This window comes from Sesamum indicum, linkage group LG9, assembly GCF_026168435.1.
Source record: "Sesamum indicum cultivar Baizhima isolate 11 linkage group LG9, ASM2616843v1, whole genome shotgun sequence".
NCBI classification, from domain to species: Eukaryota; Viridiplantae; Streptophyta; class Magnoliopsida; order Lamiales; family Pedaliaceae; genus Sesamum; species Sesamum indicum.
Genome location: NC_142665.1, coordinates 15229849 through 15249406, shown reverse-complemented (window position 1 = coordinate 15249406; position 19558 = coordinate 15229849). Strand labels below are relative to the sequence as shown.

Here is a 19558-nt window from a genome sequence, read left to right as displayed (position 1 = left end):
AAGATAAAAGCCCCAGCAATTGAAAATCATCAGCTCCCCCACTGCCTAAGGGAGCCGAGGATCTTTATTTGCCATGGGTCATCCCCCTCCTCGACGAAGTCCTTTCTTCCTTGCAATTTTAGCCGAAGCACTTCCAGTGGGCGTCAAAGTATCGAATCTGCCAGAATATGATGGAATAGGGAACCCACAAGAACACTTGGACAAATTTTATGTTAAAATCGATTGGTACGACTAGAGTGACGCCGCCTATTGCAAGGTCTTCCGCACTACGATCTCCAAACATTCTTTAGCATGGTTCAACCAACTGTCGGTTGGAACTATCTATGTCTTGATAAGTTGATTCAACTTTTTTTGCGTCACTTCTCCATGAACAAGAAAGTCCCAAAAACGGCCACATATTTGTTGACCATTCGCCAGAGAGAAAATGAGCCATTAAGAGATTACGTTCAAAGGTTTGTGGAGGCAGTGCACGAGGTGCCGCATGTCAATCACGAGTTGTTGGCCAACATAATTCAACAAAATTTGCTACCAGGAAGATTAAAAAATACTATAGCCGGAAAGCCCCCAAGCTCTCTAGAAGACTTGCTCATGCGATTACAAAAATAAATTAGAATTGAGGAGTTCAATATTTCAGACACTTCCGTTGGCATCAAGAGGAAAGGTCAAGAAGAGGAAAAAGAATCGAGAAAGGAGGAAACATTTACCTCCAACGGGGTACACACACTACACCCCATTGAATGCATCTAGCGGGGAGATATTAATTGTGGTGGAACAACAAGGTATAATCAGTCAATGGCCGACAAAGATGAAAGATAACCCCAAGAGTCTCGAGGCTGCCGATGCGTCCTCCATGGCTGAGTATGGCGATGGTGGTGGCGGCGGTGGTGGTGGTGGTGGTGTGAATGTGCGACTGGAGGCATGGGTCTCAAAATCAAGATCGAATACTCGGCCATTTTTCTTGCTCCCGACTGTAGCTTGCCGCATCTGTTGCTCCATCATCGCCACCCAAGCCTCGGATTCGGCTGGAGCATCGAGGTCCACGATCGTGGGCTGAGGCTGACGATCCTCCAACATCTTCTGGAACGTCTCTTGCAAAACAAACAAAATTGTTAGTACTGTTATTAAATTTTTATTTAATTATTAAAAAAATAATATTAACAATTTAGCTGCTTACCACCACCTTCGCCGCCCTCGGCCCGCTCCAGCTGTTGTCCTCTCTCTGCTTGTAGCATCGCTCCAATTTTGATTATTACGTAAAAAAATTATTAATGTGAATATAATTCCAACTTTTGTGATTATTTACATTTATTATGTAAAGTTATTGTTAATATTGCATAAATTGGTCAAAAATTCTTTATTAATGTGATTATTATGTAAAATATTATTAAATTGCGTACATTGCATAAATTTATTGAATTACATAAATTACATATACTTTGCAAAAATTACACATAAATTGTATAAATTGCATAAATTACACATGTATTGCATAAATTTATTAAATTCTATAAATTACACATAAATCACATAAATACAAATAAATTGCATAAATTAGACATAAATTGTATAAATTGCATAAATTATACATGTCTTTCATAAATTTATTAAATTGTATAAATTACACATAAATTGCATAAATTATACATAAATTGACTGAAAAAAATTTTAAAATTAACAAAAGTTTTCTGTCATCAATTTTCCAAAAATTTAAATAAATTTACAGAAAATTTAAAAAAAAACCAAATTTACAGAAAAGTTTTCAAAAAATTACACAAAATTAGGAAAAAAAATTCAAAACTATTTTCAGAATATTCATTTCTTAAAAAAACCGTTAAAACTTTAAAAAAATTGGCGACTTTTTTTTTACAAAAATTGGGGGTTTATTTTTTAAACAAATTTGGGGGAAAATATTTGTAAGAAACTGGACGAAAAAATGAAGAAAAAATTGTGTGGGGGAAGGGGGCGGGTTTCAGAAAGAAAGGGGGGCGGGGCAAGTTTCACAAAGAAATGGGAGGAGGTCGGGAGGAGGAAGGAGAGACTTACCTCGCTTCTACGGTGGTTAATCGGCGGCAGAAGATGACCAATAGTCGAGCTTCTATAAGATATTTTTCTTTGTTCATTTATGCTCTGCATCGTACTCGGTCAGGAGCGATAAAGGCATTTCAATCGTAGGATTAAACTCTTCAACCCTATGACGCGCCAAAGATTATAATACATAATTAGGAGATTACTTGGTAAACTTTTATAAAACTTAGTTAATTGGTAAATAAATTATATGTCACAATTGGAATATAATAAAATTTGAGCAGATTAAATTGGAGTTAATTATAATATTTGGGGATAACTTATATTAATTAAGAAAATTTAGGAAGAACGTGATGGGTATTTTGAGAAAGAGTTTAATTAAGTAAATAAAATAATAATAATATTATATATGTGTGTAAATAATATATATATGTAAGTAATATAATATATATATGTATATAACATATCTATATATATGAATTAGAGAGAGAGAGAGAGTTGAGAGTGGGCTTGGTGGGCCATCACCCCCACGCCTCACTCTCTTCTCTCTTGTTTTGTACATACATACACATTACACACACATGAAACAATTGTGAAATTTGCATTCTCCCTGCGGAAAAAGAGAGAAATCGAGGTACGAAAATGCAATTTTAATTCCTATTAATTTATATAATTATATTATTTAACTAGTTTATTTATTAAATGTTGTTTATATTGAGCGATGTACTGTTTAATCAGAATGTTTTACGAGTTTGGCTATTTAAAATAGTATCGAATTAAATATCAAATTGGATATAAAAATGATATCGTTGGTCAATTAGATTATTAAATTTATTATATTTGAATATTTCTATAGCTAATTTATACAATTTCATCGAAATTATTAACCAAATACGCAATTCTATGTATTGTTGTTTAATTAAATTGTATAAGAGCGAGAAATTGATAGAAAATTCATAGAAATATTTTGAAAGTTATATTTAATAAATGGTATGTTAATAAAGAGAAAAAACAAAGGTTTGTATTTCGATAGAAATGGAATGTTAAAGAATTATTTAAAATTGTACGAATAGTATTCAATATTATATTTAAAAGAAATTACGATATTCTCGATATATTAATTGTATGTGGTATAACTCATTATAGGATACGGAGATAAAGTGAAAAGACCGAACCACTACCTATTGGTTAGATAAAAGCGTTGTAAGGTTGAGGTAAGTAAATAATTAGTATTATCTATATATGTCCCCTTTATTTGTGATTACTGTTATATGAATTTGTGGTTCATGCTGATATTGATTTATCTGAAGTATATGAGTGATGGATGATTTGATTTGATTGACGATATTGTATATGTGGAATGAGGAAATGCGTTGAAATATTATGTTTGTTGTTTGATGTATTGTGGATGTCTGGAATGAGAATATGTTGATATATTATTTTACGTTACTAGTTGCTTACAAGAATGGTGATATGTTGAAATGTGGGAGGTGAAAATTGAATATAATTGTGGTGTGAATACCCCTTGATATGTTGAAAAGTCTACAAGGCGAAAATATGATATAAAAAGAGCGATGCTGCGATATGAAAAAGATGTGATATAAAAAGAGCTATGTGCGAAATGAAAGAACTATATGCGATATAAAAGTGCTATGTGCGAAATGAAAGAACTATATGCGATATAAAAGAGCTATGTGCGAAATGAGATTGATGAGATTGAAAGAGCCGACTGTCAAGGGGATTCACTTAAATTTATATAACGGTGAGATTGAGTTGACGGGAAAAACACGATATCACCTTCTGGTAAGCGAACTAGGAAAAAGGAAGTTTAGTTGATTATCTTATTGTGAGATAGCTACGTGGTGTACTACAACTGATTATGTTGGAATTAAATTGACGATATTCCATGCATGTTGTCTACTTATCCTATTTGGGCTGTGTTTGATATACATGTATAGACAGGGCTGGTTATTTACTTACTGAGTGGCAGGCTCATTTATCTACTCACATTTTCTTTCAGGAGTAGACTTTGAGGTGTCTGACTGTTGAAGGCTAGGTCTACGCGCTATACTCAGGCAAATCGAGCCAGTATGCAGTTTTCTCCTCTTTGTCAGTTAGAGTACAAATCATATTTTATTTGTATAGAGAGAACGTAAGCATGAGGATTAATTGTGATGGATTACTTGTGGTGTTTGATATGTATATATGATGTTGTGGGTTGATTATGCCTGTTATGACGTGTTGGGATTACATATGCAAATTGATTAGATGATTATGTGCAATTTTATATACAAACACAGGGATTACTGTAAGTATGACGTTTATGGTAGATATAGCCCTTGTACCGAAGGGGTGCTACAAACCCATTTGCGGATCTATTCTCCCATCAATCTTGGTCGTGCAACCATCCTTTCTACTCGGTTCTTTGTGTATGTTTTCTCGTTCTCATGGTACGGATGGTCCGGGTGAGGAACTGTCTGTGGTAGTTAAAGTAGCACGCCTTCCTACCATTATGTAGGTAGAATGCACGTGTGTCTTTCATACAAACTGAAAAACCAAAAACACCAACGGAACCCATCCAAATACTCTCCCATAAGCGGGTAGGTTGTTCACAATCCACATCAATGCAGTGCACATTGGGAATCTCTCTTTCTTCGCACTTGCGCGCGTCAGTAAACCCACATGCCACAAATTCAACAAATCCTCGATTAATGGCTCCAGGTAAACATCGATTAGACGCTTCAGATTGGAATGATCGGGGATCACCAACGTCAAGAACATATACTCAAAACCCATGTACAATCTTGGGGGAGATTGTACGGTACGGTGTAAGTATAACAGGCCAACACGAATACGTATGACCATACTGCTCGTGTGATACGAACCCATCTATGCATAAACCTAGTCTAATATTATGGGGCTCTACTGCAAAATTGGGATATATCCGGTCACAATGCCTTCATGCCTCTGCATCAAATGGATGATACATGGATCCCTCTTTCATCTGATTGTTGGCATGCCACGTCATTTGCTCGGCAGTCGCTTTCGAAGCATACATACTCTGCATGCCAGGGGTAATCGACAGGTACCTAAGAATGGCATACGGTGTCTTCTTGCAATTAGGATTTCGCTCTCTGGTCGGCTTGTACCTAGCTTCTCCATAAAACTCGTAGTAGTCCACATCAATGTCGTCCTTCCAGTACAACATGCAACCATTCTTACACACATCAATCTTGTCAACAGGTAAACCCAAGTCTCTTATCAATTTCTTCATACTATAGTAATCATGGGGCAGTGTGTGGTCGCGCGGCGATATATGATCAGCCCACTGCAATATTCAATTATATATATGCTGAGAAATATGGCCTTCGACTTTGATATTTACTAACTCAGCTACAGCCCCTAATTGAGATTGGGTGCAACCGTACCACTACGGCTGCTTGGCAGCATCACAACATCGTGAAACCGATCTACCAGCCTAGATACATAATCGTAGGGGCCCCACCGTAATATAAACTAGGCCCTACATAAGTAGGACATAACCTCGTACCATCATCAAGCGTACCATTCTGGTTATAATTAGAAGATTAGACAGCCAAACCAGCAGCATAAAAAACCATCCTCTGGGCCGCACTCGAAGCATACTCGTACCCTACATAACATGAAAAATAGGAGTTTACTCCTCCTGCACGGGGCTGCCGTGACGGCCTCAAAATACTCATCTGCCCTCTCCTCTCCATGAGAAGTCTAATTATAATATTCCGGCCTAAAACCTTTCATAAATAGGTCGAAATTTACCTTGTTCGTGGTTTTGAAAACTTCATTTTCGTACTTCTGACAAGGACACTTAATTTTCTCACCGTCTATATATGCATGTTGAGACTTTACCCATTCTATAAATGTAGCAACAACATCCTGAAACTCTGGAGTAAGACTACCCTATTTCGAAGGTTCTTCTCATACATCCATCTCCTCAACTGTCTTAACATGATGATTAGTCCTACACACATATATGCAGGCACACATATATATATGATTATAACATTAAATTTAATTAATTAAAAAAATTACAACAAATATAATCAATTAACAAATAAAGGGTTAAAGTTGTTGCCTAATCAAAATAACTGCAAATATCAACAAAAATTCGAGATAGAATTCACGAACAAGAGTACAAAAATATTAGTAGGATAGTGAGAGTGGGGGGTGTAAACGAGTCGAGCTCGACCTTTTTTGGCAAGCTCGAGCTCAAGCTGATCTTTTTTTTTTATTATTATTAGATTAAATTATGGGAATTATCAAGTTTTTAAATAAATTTATAAGTAATAAAATAGATTGCATAATGTATACTATATTATAAATATACCAAAATATAGTATGAAATTTTAATTTTTTACTACAATTATAAACTACTGATTAGTTTACTAGTAATAAAATTAGTAAAATATACCAAAAAAAAATTATACTGAACAATTTAAAATTGTAGAAAAGTATCCATTATTTGAAATAATGCAATTGAAATATATAAAAATATTTTATAGTTGAGATCAATATATGTTCACAATCTTCAATAAATTTATATATTTATAAATATTAGTATTACATTGATGTAACTATCATCTTACATTACTGAATAATATGGGTTAATCGGGCCATCAAAATTCAGATCAAATTGTTAGATATGATCAAACTAACAGAAAAATACATTTGGTAAAGTTTTAGACTTATTGGATATACAGATGTCCAGATATCATACTCAAAACATAATAATAATCATTCAAGTCGGTGTATTGTTGAATCAAGCCATGTGATTTCAAATCATACCGCCTGATATGATCTAATGGACATAGTCTTATATATATTTAAATTTCGTATGAGTTGGATGCCTGGATTTTAAGATATCGTAATTGTTGATTAAACTTTTTTATCTCATTCAATTAAAAAAAGTATAACACAATACAAATATATATTAAAATATAACATAAAGTTTATATGTGTCATATTGAATAATAATTTTAATTATAAAAAATATTATAATTTACTAAGTTGTTGACTAAATTTTTGTTTTTTGTATAAAGATTAAATGTAGAAATAAAAGTACTACAATGTATTATTATCCAAAATAAAATATATGATATTGATTAATAATTATAATATATGGTCAAATTTTGAGTATCAAAATAACAAAGTATTGAATATGAAATTAAATATTAAAAATTTTATAAATAAAAAAATATATAAAAAAATAAATAAAGCTCGTGAGCCGGCTGGCGAGTTGATGAACAGGAGAATTGAGCTCGAGCTCGAGCTAAAAATCGAGCGGACTCGTGAAGCTCGCGAGCCGGCTCGACTCATCTGCCAGCCCTAAGTGAAAGATTAAAAAAATTCGAGAGAAATTGAGAAAATAGAAAATAAGAAGAATGAAAGAAGATAGTAAGATTAAATTAAAAGAAAGGAACACATTTATATAGAAAATTTGGAACGGTCTTTGGAACGGATATAGGAACACATATCTAGCCATAAAAAAGTAGCCGTTATTTCATACTTTTGGGATGGTAATTGAGACGGTTTTTGGAACTGTCAATACGACCATTGAAATATATACATTGAATTTCAGTTCGAATGGACACAGTAACACCCAAGAAATAATTTAAAAGAACCGTCCAATGTGTACCAAGTTTTGGAACAGTTTTAGAAATACATTGCTTCTTAAATAAAACTCATAATTTGGAATGATTTTTTGCATATTTAATTAAGAGTGTACAGGAACCGCTCCAAATTATAGCTCATTTTGGAATACATTTTCAAACTGTCATTTTCTGAGACATATATTGCAACAGATATCGGAATGGTTAGATTATGACAGTTCATAAATCTAATATAATGTTCTAAACTGAGTTCCAACTATTTACCATTACTATTTTGGCACGGTCTTTGGAACGGGTGTAGTACCTGTTGTTTTGGAACCCATCTTGGAACGGTTTGACTTTTCCAAATTTATAACCAAAAGAAAATATTGCACATGACTTCATGTTTGAATATCCGTTCCTGAAGTGTTCCCAAAACCGTTTCAAGATGGACGATTCGTCTGACCGTGCTAAATTCTATCTTTTTTTATAGTGATGGTTTAATATAAGAGTAAATTGCATAACAACTCCCTATATTTTTATGAAATATAACGAAATCTCCATGTATAATTTTTATCGGCAAAAAATTTCTCGTATACCCTCTTTTCGTTAGAAATTAACGGAGAATGCATATTACATGCCTAAAATGTGAGTGGATTACTTTTTACACACTTTTACATTATTTTATGTATTGCAAAAGTCTACTATACCCTTTTCTTTGGTATATGATTAAGAGAAAACCAATATTTTAGCCTAAATATATTTTAATAAATTATATATTATTGATTAATTAATTTATTATTTAGTTTTAGTATATTTTAATTAATTGTATTTATTTATGAAATTTATTAATTAAACAAAACATACCTAATATTATTATTATATAAATATATTGTTTTATATATAAATACAAATGTATGTACAAGTATACTTGGGGTATTTCAGTTAATATACATCTTGACAACCAAAGGTGATTACTCTAATACCCTCACACTTACTAAATAGTATAGATAAGTAAAAATATATAAGAAATTTTTCTATAAATTTACTTAATGCAAAAGATGAACAATTAGAGAGTGTTTGGCTAAGATTTTTTAAACCATCTTATAAGATATATTTTTTAAACTTATAAGATATTGGATCTTATTTTAAAAGTAAGCTCATAAAGTATTTGGATAAAATAAGATATTAAAATATTAAAGCTTAATTATAACATGTGAAAGCATTGTTAAAGATGTTAGATGTTCGGTATAATTATGTCTTTTTATTGGTAAACAAAAGGACATGATATCACTAGGGTCAAATAAGTTGTTATTTCTTGACGTATTTTGTATTTAAATATTTTAAAACTACTTCCATAGATAGTACACATTACTTTAACACCAAATAAAAATTAATAGATAATCTCTTTTGCGAAAAGAATTAAAAAAATAACAAATTATTATCTAAATTTTTTAATAAAAGGAATATATATGTACATTCATGCTAGTCAAATATTGATATAGATATACAATTGATATGTTTTGTTAATGCAATGACATTTCTAGTCATATAACTTATAATATTTTGATTTATATTTTTGCAATAAATATAATATGAATAGCACATTACATATATAATATAAATTGGTGAAAGACCGTTCTCAAGTGGAACAGGTATTGTGACACATTGATGATAACTTGTCCTAATAGTTCATTTTGAATACAAAAATTTCTTTTTTTTTTATTAGAACATATTGGATAAAATTTGGAACAATTATAATTATTTAATGCGGGATATTTTTGAAACGATTTTTGTAGTATTCATAGCTGAATTTTAGACTTTATTTATTTGTATTTGTGATACATTTAGAAACAGTCATTGGAATTGTATAGTGCTCAATTTTTGAAATAGTATTAGGCACAATTTAGTTTTTGTTTAGAACCGTCTCTTGTAACTATGTTAGGAATATTTGTTGGAACAAAATATGGTGCATGTATTAGTTTGAATTGCAATACATTTAGGAACTGGTCAATCCTATATAGAAAAACTTATTTAGAATTGTTTGAGAAATGATGTTTGGAACTGTCTTGATATCGAGATTTGTAATATTTTTCTTAATAATTACTAAAATCGTTCCTATATTTTTATTTAATGACAAAAATTTTATAAAATAATTTAATTTATATAATTAATTATTAAATTTAATTATATTTATGAGTTTAATTAATTGAATAAATATGAAATAATGTAATGTAATAAACGTTATGAAACATGAATAATGAGGGGAAAAATATTGTATTAGTATACAATATTATCCAATTACAAAATTGAAAGAAAAAAACAAAACCTAATTAAATCCTCCTCATCAGCGATGTCTATATCATCCGCGTTTGGAGCAAGGTGGTTTGTCGGAGGCTGTGTTAAGGCACTAGTCGAGGCGATCGATTGTGACGGTCCCGCAATCGAGTAGCTGGCTTGTATGGACTTCAAATACACAATAATTACAAAAAAACTACACTCAAATTACATTAAAAAATATTTACAAAAAATTATTTAATTTCATAAAAAATTGATACAAAATTTTAATACAAAATGCATTCTAAAATCATAAAAATTAAGAAAAATATTTTCTTAAAATATCTTCACATATATTTTCCGAAAATATTTTGGCTAAAAATATTTTGACAAATGTTTTACAAAATATGTTCATATATACTTATTATGAAATAACAAAAACATATTGGGATAATTATATTTTCACTTTCTGACTTATGATCTATTTATACAAACCATCCCTATCTTTTGCATATTACAGAAAATGCCCCTGACAACCAAAAAATAGGGGTAATTTGTATAATGATGTTAACATTTTTAAGAAGTGTGTTTGTAATTTTTCAAAAAAAGTAAGGGGTGGTTTGTGTTAGGGATATTGACATTTGGTGGATATATGTGTAATTATCTAAAAGATAGGAGTGATTTGTGTAAATAGACCATAGGCCAAGGGGTGTAAATGTAATTATCCCAAAAATATTTTCACAAACATATACTTTCACTAATATTTACCAAAAAAAATATGAATATTTTCAGAAAATTTCAGAAAAATAGAAAATCTAGTGAAATAGTTTTTAATAATTTCCACCAATATTTTACATAAAAAAATTTAAAAACAAAACACTCAAATAGATTTTGATCACGAATAAAACAAAAAATGAAAAAAAAAATCTGAAAAATTAAAAACAGAATTTAATCAAATTTTAGAGTGTTATAATGATTGTAATTGGTATTTATTTTAAATTCATGTATCTTTGAGAAATAGAACCCACATTGCCACACCCTAGCAACCTTTTTGAAGCACTGAAATATTTCTTAAATTTTAATATTTCAGAAAATAATTTTAAAATTTCTGAAAATAATTTTAGAAAATAATTGAATACAAAATACATACTTCAGAATGCATTTAAGAAAATAGTTTCAATTTTCAGTTTTAAATTTTTAATTTTGAGAAAATATTTTAATTTTTCAGAAAAATTTTCAAAAAAAAATTCAATACAAAAAACATATTTAAATACAGAAAATTACAAACAAATTCAGAAAAATTGCAAAAAAAATTCAAAAGCTTCAAAAGAATTGCCAAAAAAACTCTAGAAATTAATCATCATCATCACCATAAAAAAATCATCATCAGCATCCAACTCATTATCCACATAATAATAGTAAAAATAAAAAAAATTGAACCTGATGTAAGAAAGAAAAGGGGACCGCGGGGGGGGGGGGGCTTCGTCATCAGAAATGGAGCATGGGCAGTAGGCCAACCTGGGCTTGAATCAGAGACCTCGCCCGTGAAGTAAATCATCGCACCTACGGTCCAACCAATTGGGAGAGAATCAATAGATTTCTTTTCGGGAGCGATTCATCCTTCCCGAACGCAGCATACAACTCTCCGTTGTACTGCGCTCTCCAAGTGTGCTTGTTCCCCCCTTCTTCCTTACCCCGGCAAGTTTTTGTGAAATAACTTCGATGAGAAGAAAAAAGAAGGCGTTAAGAGACCCTCCTGGCCCAACCCTAGACACTCTAAGATCCTTTTTCAAACCTGCTCCTCCTACATCCATCTTTTGAAATGGAGTGGGGCCAACAGGCGGGGGAAGATGCGGCAGGCAGCAACAGGTGCTTCCACGTATGAGAGGCGTGGCAAGAGGTGGGGGAGGGGTGTAGTAGGAGGGGGGAGGTGGTGGCAGGGGGTAGCGGAATGGGCTAGCAGGGGGATAGCGGGGAGAGACAGAGAAAGAGAGAGTTATTTATTTTTTTATTGTAAAAAAAAATTATATTAATATAATAATTTTTAATATATTAATATTAATATGTCGAGTCGTGATTTGACATTAAAAACTATTTTTTTCAGCAAAATTACCCAAGTTGCGATCTATAATCACGACACCAGCCATTTTTCTTTTTTCTTTCGTTTAATTTAAATTTTATATAAATTAATTATATAATTTCATTTAATTATATAAATTTATTTAATTATATATATTTTATTTAATTATATATAATTAATTTTTAACAGCATATTAAAGTCCAAAAATCATAAATCAAAATTGTATTAATTTAAAAAATTACAATTAAGTGTACAAATGTAATAGTGTATATTTTTTGGTATAATTATAAAAAATACAATGAGGCACAATTACTCTTGCCTGATACGTTTTTTCCCATTGTTATGATCATTCATAACTTTTTGAGAGGAGACTCCTACCAGGCACATCTACACCAAAGAGCAAAATGTAAATTTGCTTGGTAGCTTTCTTTGGTAACAGTCCGGCGTTTTGAGCTCTCAATGCAATATCCTTTGACTTGTGTTTCTTCCCTCTTCGGTGTTCGTTAAGGGCTAGCTCACTGGTGGCATCAACTCGGCTAATTACCGGACAAGATGTTCAAATAATATTGGCACTTCCAAAAGACACAAAAACTTCAATAAGTGAAGAGACCCTCCATCGCTGCATAATTCACCACCAAAATACATAAAAACTTCAATTCAAAAAGATGAAGTAGACATAGTTAGCAAGAAAAAGAGAAATAATGCATGACTATATTTGAGATGGCAAGAGTGAATGGATTGTTGCGTATATCTATTTGAAGCACAACTATTTATACACGTAATGGAACCTACCACTAACTTTTTTATTTAAAAAAAATTGAACGATGTATCAGTCTTATTTAATTACAAGGCTGACACATTGTTCGTCTTGTTAAATCAAAAAGACTGACCAGTCTTGTTAAATCAACGGTTAGCATTTATCAAGGCTGACCAGCCTTGTTAAATGAAGGTTGCCAGTGCTGGTAGCCTTGGTAAATCAAGGCTGGCAGCGCTGCCAGCCTTTGACTAAAGGCAGCTGCGGCCAGTGATGGGTCAGTCAGTGACCCATCACTATCATTTTTTCTATGGTGTTAAAAAAATTTAACCGCGGCAAACCTCTATAAATTCTGCGTAAGAGGCTATCACTTTCCACTACACTTTCAAAACAAAACTTTCGATTTCACTTTCGTACGTACGACTTTTCATTCGATAATTTTTATAAATATTTTCGTATGGGGTTACACAAATTATATTTTTTTTTACAAATGGATAGAGCTCTGTGTACGGCCCTCATGATGGCAAGAGGTGGGGGAGGGGTGTAGTAGGAGGGGGGAGGTGGTGGCAGGAGGTAGCGGAATGGGCTAGCAGGGGGATAGCGGGGAAAGACAGTGAAAGCGAGAGTTATTTATTTTTTTATTAGTAAAAGAATTATATTAATATAATTAGTTTAAATACCCTAATATTAAAATGTCGAGGTGATGGGTCACTTTCATCTCCCCCTCTCTACTAAGTGTGGAAAATTCTACTAAGGGGCAGATTTATATAATATTTTTTAGAACGATCTTTTTTAATTATGACGCTTTTCAAACAATGTCACAAATAATAATTTATATATTACATTTTTTGGAATTGTCTTTTTTTATTATGGCTGTTTCAAATAATGTCGCAACTTATAATGTATTTTCCAAGAAAATAAACAAACATTAAGAAAAACCCATTCCGAATAAATTAAAGAGCAAAGAAAAGTATACAATGTGTGTATTAAGACAATTAAAAATATAAAATATTTTTCATGACATTGATATATTTTCACTATATGATGTATTTGTATATTTAAATTTATTAATATTACATAGATGTAATTAGTATCTTACATCGTTGTACTGTTTTGCTTAATCAGACCGTTAAAATTTTGATCAGACCATTAGATATGATTAAATAGACAAAAGACTGATTTTAATGAAGTTTTGGAGATTTTTGTTACACGGATATCGAGATATTGTATCTCATTCGTGATAAGCGAGATTCAAAAAGGTGCAAATAGACAGAATTTTATAGGTGTTTATGTTTGGAATTAATCCAGCTAGTGGATATTGAGATATCGTAATCGAAACGTACATTAGATATTTTGTATACACATTATGGAACGGTTAGCAACCTTTGGAACGATTAATGATAATTTATAATTAGGAACGGCAATCTAATATATAATTGTTCCAAGTTTTATTTTTTTTACTTTATTTTGCAAGGGGCGCTAAATGAAATTATATTGAAACTCATTTTGAAACGGTCAATTTGAAAAAATCATTCCAATATTTGAATTTCCCTCCTTTATTTTGCAATAAGCGCTAATGAAATTATATTAGAACTCATTTTGGAACAGTTAATTGAAAACAAATCATTCCAAATTAAAAATTCAACAATGTACCGTACAGATTGGAACTGATTGTGGTGGAATGGTAATTTACAAAAAAAAAAAAAATTCGTTCCTGGTGGAAAAGAATACAAAATTTTATAAGTGGTTAAATGAAACAAAGTAATATATATATAGGAAAATTTGGAAAGGACATTGGAATGGTGTTTGGAACTCCAAAAATCAGCCTTATAATATAGCCATTGCAACACATTTAGGAACGTGTCCTGGAACACATGTAGGAATGACAAAGTTGTAACACCGTTGGAATGGTTATTGTAGTACCGCTTTCTCTATCCATTAAGGTTGTGTTAAATTGTAGCTCACTTTGGACGGTTCTTGAAAAAAGTTTTACAAATACTATATTTAAAAATGGACAATGTAATACAAATTTTTCTAAGTATTTAAACCATCTAAATTGTACTCATTTTGGAATGATTTTTTTAACTATCTATTTTTCAACGAACATTGGATCTCATTTTGGAACGGTGACTTTGTGCAATTAGTGGGCCGTTTCAATGTTTGCAAAATCGTTCCAAACTGTGTTACAATACATTGCTGTTTTAATGTTCGCACGACCATAGGAAGACAACTTGTAACACTAAATCTGGTATTGTTCTAGTAACAATTTGGCCGTTTCAAAAATAAATGATGAAATTTAATAGGATCCTGACATCGACAAACTGATTCCGTTCCTCAAGAGTTCCAATGATCGTTCCAATTAGGAATGATCGCGTGATTCTCTCTAAATTCTAGTCCAATTTTGATGGAACATGCTTGCTTCTTGAACAGGTTCTGGTGTGGCGGGCTCCCTCTTTGGCTGAACCCTGCAGGGTGCTTCCTTCTTGGGCTGAACCTAGTACCTTTGGACGGGCTGAGTTTTTTCTGGCCAGTCGAGCTTGGCCTGGTCTTCGTATTTCTTCTTGAGCCAATCAATCTTGGGCCATACTCATCAGGAACGATCGCATTATCCTCCCTAAATCCCATTTTTTTTTATAGTGGCTATCTTATTTTTGTTTAACTATGATAATTTATTATTAACAAATGAACTCTTGTCCCCTTTTTGAATGCAAGGAAAATTAAATAGCAATAAAATTCTAGACAGATAAAGTGTGTATGTGTGTGTGAGAGAGAAAGAGAGAGTGTGTCTATGTGTGAATACTAATATTTTTGTCTTATGACATGTTAATGTTATAGAACTTATAAAATATTTTGAAAAAGGTCAGATAAGTTTATTAGAAAGAGTCAAAATATTTTATTTTAAAATCGTATAAACTCTTAATGAAAAATTTTGCAAAATAAAATTTTAAAACTTATGTGCTGTCAAATATCTTTGGAATATTTTGAAGAGTTTATATATGAGCTTAGCCAAGCATCCTAGTACTAGCTATTTAATGTCACTCCAAGAATGATCATTATTGTCCCAAGTTTGATCTACTAACTATTGCTAATATTCCATAATTATTGCAATATTTTCACTTCTTGTAACTAATTTAAATATTTCCATTTTACGGCTCCTTTTTGTCTCTCATTCATCATTAACGTATAAAGCTAACAAAATTTAATATTTAAATTCCTGAAGATCTTATATATAACTTTAGAACAATATAGAAATTTTAATTGCTACATTTTTCATTCACAAATACATTTATTTTTTTAATATTTTACACATACATCGAATGCACCTTCAAATGCTAGTATATATAAAGTTAAAACCAACCAACATAGCCTCAAACGAACATCCGGCCGTCATTCATTTAAGCAATCGATAAGTCGGAACAGCCAAGAGATGGTTCTCTCTACAAGTCACCAGGCCAAAGTGCTCAGCCATGTCCAATTCACTAGCTACCATACCATCAGGGAGCTCCCAATCAAAGCAATGCAGCAACTGTGCCAACACTAGACGGACCACCGTCAGCCCCAACTGCAACCCCGGGCAGCCTCTCCTGCCAGACCCGAATGGTATGAGCTGAAAATCTTGTCCTCGGAGGTCTATATTGCTGCCAATGAACCTCTCTGGCAGAAACTTTTGAGGCTCTCTCCAAGCATTAGGATCTTTGCCGATGGACCATACATTCACTATGAGTCGTGATCCTTTCGGCACATGGAATTGATCGACTACGCAATCTTCCAGGGACTCGTGGATTAACAATGGGACGGCCGGGTGGAGCCTCAGTGTCTCCTTCACGACCATATCCAAGTACTCGAGTCTGTCGAGGTGTGATTCCTCCACTATTTGGTCCATGCCGACTACTTTTTCCAATTCTTGCTGCAGTTTCTTCATTGCTTTTGGGTGCCTGATGAGTTCTGAAAGTGCCCATTCCACTACAGTTGATGAAGTGTCCATTCCTGCTATGAGCAAATCCTGGAGAACAAAAGGAGCCCATTTTCTTAAACTTTTCCAATTCAGTTTTTTTAAGATAATAAATCAAGTTTTGGGAGGGTACTTGAAGTCCCGTCAAGTTAAATAATGCGTGAACAGTAATTTATCCAATGTGATATTAAAAATGAGCAAATTAACCCTATATAAAAATTATAGCAATTTGCCTCCTTGTACTATTTAAAATAAAATAATTTACTTACATATCTAAAGAGGTAAATTGCTTTATATTTAAAAAATATAAGATAATAATTACCGTATTTTAAGAAATACAGAAAGTTAAATTGCTATTTATTTTTGGTAGAGACTAATTTTTTGCTTGTATTTTTCCTGTAAAATAATTACCAAGAGCACAGCCTTGACATGGCGGCGATCAAACTCGAATCCGGCTTCTCCAGACTCCATAATAGTGATCATGGTATCGGCAAAGTCTTGAGCATGCTTCTTCTCTTGCTTGTTCTGAATATGATCATCAATAATCCTCTCCAGAAACCCATCAAAAGTCTTGCTCAATTCCTTCATCCGTCGGGTCAACCCCTGAAGATCAAGCGCCGCCAGGAAAGGAAAATAATCCGCAATATTAGGCAGAGCGGCCACCTGCAAGGTCTCCCCAATCACAGCTTTAAACCCTTTTTCATCCAAATCCCCGTCAGCGAACTTCCTCCCAAACACCATAAGGCAAGTCATATCCCCAATCAAGGCCGAAATTTTCGCACTGATATCCACAGTTTCCCGTTTCCCGGCAGCCCGTTGGAGAGACTCAACAAACACCTCAATCTCAGCCCTCCTCATGGGCTGAAACTGGTTGATCTTGAAGTTGCTGAGAAGCTCCAGGGTGCACAATTTGCGCATGTTGCGCCAGTAAATACCATACTGTGCGAAGACGATGTTTCTCTTATCGTAGCTTATCTCCTTGGCGGCCTGATGATGAGCCCTGCCGGCGAAGATCAGATCATGGGTCTTGAGAACCAGCTCGGCGGCCGCAGGCGACGATACGACAATGGTGGGCACGAAGCCGAAGCGTAGGTACATGATGGGTCCATATTTTTGGGCTAAATTATGGAAATCTTGGTGAGGATTCTTCCCCAACAGGTGGAAATGACCGATAATTGGCAAACCTGTTGGACCCGGAGGCAGTTTTCTGTTCCTTTTCAGGCTTAGCAGCACCTGAAGGAGCCAAAGAAAATTAATCACAGATATCGCTGTCCAAATCCAGGCCATATTCGGAAAAAGAAGAAGAAAGACAGAAAAGTTCTCAGATTTTTGTAATGATTGTTTGTCCGCCTGAACGTTAGTCCAAGTTTAGCAAAAGACAGAATCTTTATATTTGTGGCCATAAATGCATTTTGTGTCATCAAATATAATTATTAATGCAATTTTGATTCTCAAATAATTTAAAATTATAATTTTAATTCTTAAACTTCAATTTTTTTTGGCACTTTTGATCATTCCATTAACTTTTTCATTGAACTTAATACAAGTTTCATTTAAAGTTGAAAAAATTACTATTTTCCTCCCATTTTGAGGTTTTTTTCAAATTGTAATCTAATACAACCGTTTTTTCTATTTTTCTTCAAAGGTGAATAATAAAATAAATAAATTTAAACCACAAACTTTCTAAATAATCTTAACAAAAAATTATCAATAATAGGAAAATTGTCGATAAATTTTAGAAAATTTATTGCTAAAATTTATTTGTTTTTTGGTTTATTCTCTTTTGAAGATTGAAGAAAAATAAGAAAAATAGATGCATGAGATTACAATTTGATTTGATTTGGTCGAATCAATACACTCGCTCTGTAATTGGTCACTTTTTCTTAACTATATACCAATCACTTAGCAACTGTATTGCACTTGCCATTTAATTAGCTTAGGTTCGGCCGCGCCAGATTCGGACTAGAATTTCCTATGTGGTGTATTATACAAACCATGCGTATTTACATTTACATTCCTTATCTATAATCTATTATACAAATCATGTGTAACTACAGAAATCATCCATCACAGCAAAACAGTAGATACAATTTGTATAAGGAAAAAAATGCAAGAAACCCCCATTTGATATTGCAAATGCACAAATTACCCTTTATATTAAAAAAAGCAGCATTTTTATCTCCTTGTGATTTTTAAAATACAATAATTTGTCTTTCTATATTTAAAAACGAAGCAATTTACTTTTATTTTAAAAAGGGCTAGCACAACGAGGTAAATCCATTTTTTTCATACGGGGTAATTTGCTCATTTGTAATATTATAAGGGAGTAATATGCTACTCTTCTGTTTATATAATGATATTGACTTTTTTTTGGGAGTGTATGCGAAAAATTTCAAATTTATGAATGATTTGAGTAAATAATGTTGATGTTGTTGGTGGATATATATATAATTTTTCAAAACACAGAAGTAATTTGTGAAAAAAAGAAAGCATAATTCGTCTAAAAATAGAAATGTATTTGCATTCATGTTTCTAGAAGTGAGATGTATACTTTGAAAATGAAGACAAGGGGCCTTTTAGGGTGAAGGGTTTTTTAGCACACTTTCATATCATACACTAATATGATAATCATGTACGTATTGTATCGATTATATTTTTAAAGGAATAAAGAAAACTTTAGTCATTTATCTTTCAATTTAGCGTAAATTAGGTCTTTCAACCCATTTTATGACCATTTTGCCCTTTCAAAGGAAATAGCTAGATAATCCATTTTTATGCTCTTAAAACGGTCAACATGCTTCCGAAATAAATTAAGACCCCATAAATTCATACCTTGCTTTGAC

At 32.5% G+C, this 19558-nt stretch overlaps 1 protein-coding gene and 1 long non-coding RNA gene across 3 annotated transcripts; both read right to left on the bottom strand.

Moving 5' to 3' along the window:
* Positions 1–594: 594 nt before the first annotated feature.
* On the bottom strand, positions 595–2210 carry LOC105171248 (uncharacterized). Of its 2 annotated transcripts, none has more exons than XR_016067268.1 (3): positions 2044–2210; positions 1175–1219; positions 595–1088 (listed from the first exon to the last, which is right to left on the bottom strand). It is a non-coding gene; the product is annotated as an uncharacterized LOC105171248 (long non-coding RNA). The 2 variants fall into 2 exon arrangements; XR_016067269.1 differs by having other exon boundaries at positions 595–1077; positions 2044–2203.
* Positions 2211–16011: 13801 nt separating this feature from the next.
* Positions 16012–18104, bottom strand: LOC105171247 (cytochrome P450 71AU50). The gene is made up of 2 exons (XM_088884791.1): positions 17127–18104; positions 16012–16766 (listed from the first exon to the last, which is right to left on the bottom strand). Exons 1-2 carry the CDS (start codon positions 18000–18002, stop codon positions 16155–16157), a joined length of 1488 nt encoding a protein of 495 aa, XP_088740917.1. The 5' UTR covers positions 18003–18104; the 3' UTR covers positions 16012–16154.
* Positions 18105–19558: the final 1454 nt, after the last annotated feature.